A 2,096-nucleotide genomic window follows, 5' to 3' on the forward strand; every position below is an offset into this window, starting at 1 on the left:
TAAATTGTCTTGAGATGACATGTGTTGTGAATTGACGCTATAGAAATAAACTGAATTGAATTGAATTGATGCTTTTACTGTACCTGTTTTAAAAGCAGAGGATATAATCTATGGAGCACATAGAGCAACTGTAAAAGGCTACTATGAAAGCAACCATGGCTTCCTTTGCACAGAACCTCTTTAGAACCACAGTCTGATCCGATCCAAGCCAGGCTGTAACAACTCACTGACTGCGTTTAGAAGGGAATTAGGGTATTTTGAATATGTTGGAGCTTGAAAATATTAGCACAGATTTTTTTCTGCAGTAAACACCAGCACTTTATAAACAGTGATCATTCATCAATGTCTGAATGTACTAGGATACTGCTTGACATTAAACTAGACAGAATGTATAGTCTGTGCGATGTAATGTGTGTCTTCAGGAAGTTCAACATAGGTGTGAGTCATTTTTAAACTCTGGTCCTGTTTCATACTCACCAGGGGAGCATGGCTGAAGCTGATGTAATTTACACTGATGTAAACTTCAGAGCTCCTCACACTGAGGGTGAGATTAACTCTTTCAGATCTTTTCACTTTTTTAGAGAGCTGCAGCAAACTGTACTTTGAAATGATGTTGTCCTCTGTGTGTGTTTATGCAGATCAGGCTGCTTTACCAGCTGAGTGTATTTATTCTAAACCGGTGATTTTGCAAAAGGGGTCAGGTACGTTACACTTCAACAACAACAAAACTATAAGCACTTCATTTTCAACCTCCATGGTGCCAAAACTCACAAAATTATTTTTATACATCTGCCAAAAGGATCCTTCTACTTTTTTGTAAATATGCATCTACAGAATCTACTTTTTTTTAAATATGAGTTATCTACATATGTCAAATATCCACTATGTTTAAAAGTTCAACATTAATGTAAAGCAGATACTGATCAGAGTAGAGACGAGAAAGAGTTCTGCTTCTGAGATAAACATAGACCTGACTTGACAGAATGGGTCTGAGTCATACACTGAGCGAGAAAAGTGACTTAGAGGAAGTAACTTACAAGAAAGACAGTTTTTTTTTGTATAGCACATTTCAGCAAGACGTTTACTTAAAGAGTTGTACATGAACATAACATAAGGAAAGAAAGCACAGAGAAAAGTACTTTGCAGTGGCATCATAAAAATCAGGTGATGTGGGGGGATCAGTTGAAGGACATTAGCAGGCTATTTTCCACTTCTTGAGTTTTAGTGAGGATGTGGGCAGCAGCATTCTGGAGCCATTGTAGGGTTCTGATCAACCTTTTTAGGCAGACCTGTGAAGATGATGCTGCACTAATTCATTCCACTAAAGAGAAACAAATGCATTGTTTTGAGGTGCTGCTGAGATATTAGTCCCTTAATCCTGGAATGGTCAGAGGTCATACAAGGCTGGAGTTGTTGCTGTCTTTTGTACCTTTGAAGGTTCTGGTCTAAATACATTACTACACCCCAGTTTGTGGGGGTTATGTTATTAACTGCAGATATATCCATCCATCCATTATCTGACAGGTGCGTATCTCCAGCTGTCAATGGGCAAGAGGCGGGGTACGCCCTGGACAGGTCACCAGTCCATCGCGGGGCAACACAGAGACAAACAGGACATACAACCATTCACGCACAGACTCACACCTAAGGAGAATTTAGAGAAGCCTATTAACCTAACAGTCATGTTTTTGGACTGTGGGAGAAAGCCGGAGTACCCAGAGATGCTCAAGGAGAACTTGCAAACTCCATGCAAAAAGTTTGCATGGTTTTGGGTCTTATTAGGGAGAGCTTCATACATTCACTTATTTTAGATCTCCATGCAGAAAGTTTGCATGTTGGCAGACCGGGAATCAAACCCATAACCTTCTTGCTGCAAGGCATCAGTGATATCCACTGCGACACTGAGCAGCCCAATGCAGACATAATGCAGTCTAAATGGTATAGGTGTCTAGGTAGTGGCTCATCTTTTTCTTCACTTAGGCCTTTATTTCTTTGAGGAAGCAAAAACTGGCTTCTTATTTAAGCTGCCAATTCAGAAGGGTCTTTTATTTATAGCAGGATGTATGCTGCCAAACTTTGTAGTAAACAGTCAAATG

The 2,096-nt window shown here is 39.8% G+C and overlaps 1 protein-coding gene across 1 annotated transcript in view; it reads left to right on the forward strand.

Moving 5' to 3' along the window:
* Positions 1–486: 486 nt before the first annotated feature.
* LOC107101940 (hepatic lectin-like) overlaps positions 487–2,096 on the forward strand; it is a 7,880-nt gene continuing 6,270 nt past the window's right edge. Inside the window, exon 1 of the mRNA XM_015401032.1 lies at positions 487–544. Coding sequence (XP_015256518.1) covers positions 487–544 — 58 coding nt within the window. The remainder of the gene's footprint in view (positions 545–2,096) is intronic.

This window comes from Cyprinodon variegatus, unplaced genomic scaffold (assembly GCF_000732505.1).
Source record: "Cyprinodon variegatus isolate N-32 unplaced genomic scaffold, C_variegatus-1.0 Scaffold1175, whole genome shotgun sequence".
Lineage (NCBI taxonomy): Eukaryota > Metazoa > Chordata > Actinopteri > Cyprinodontiformes > Cyprinodontidae > Cyprinodon > Cyprinodon variegatus.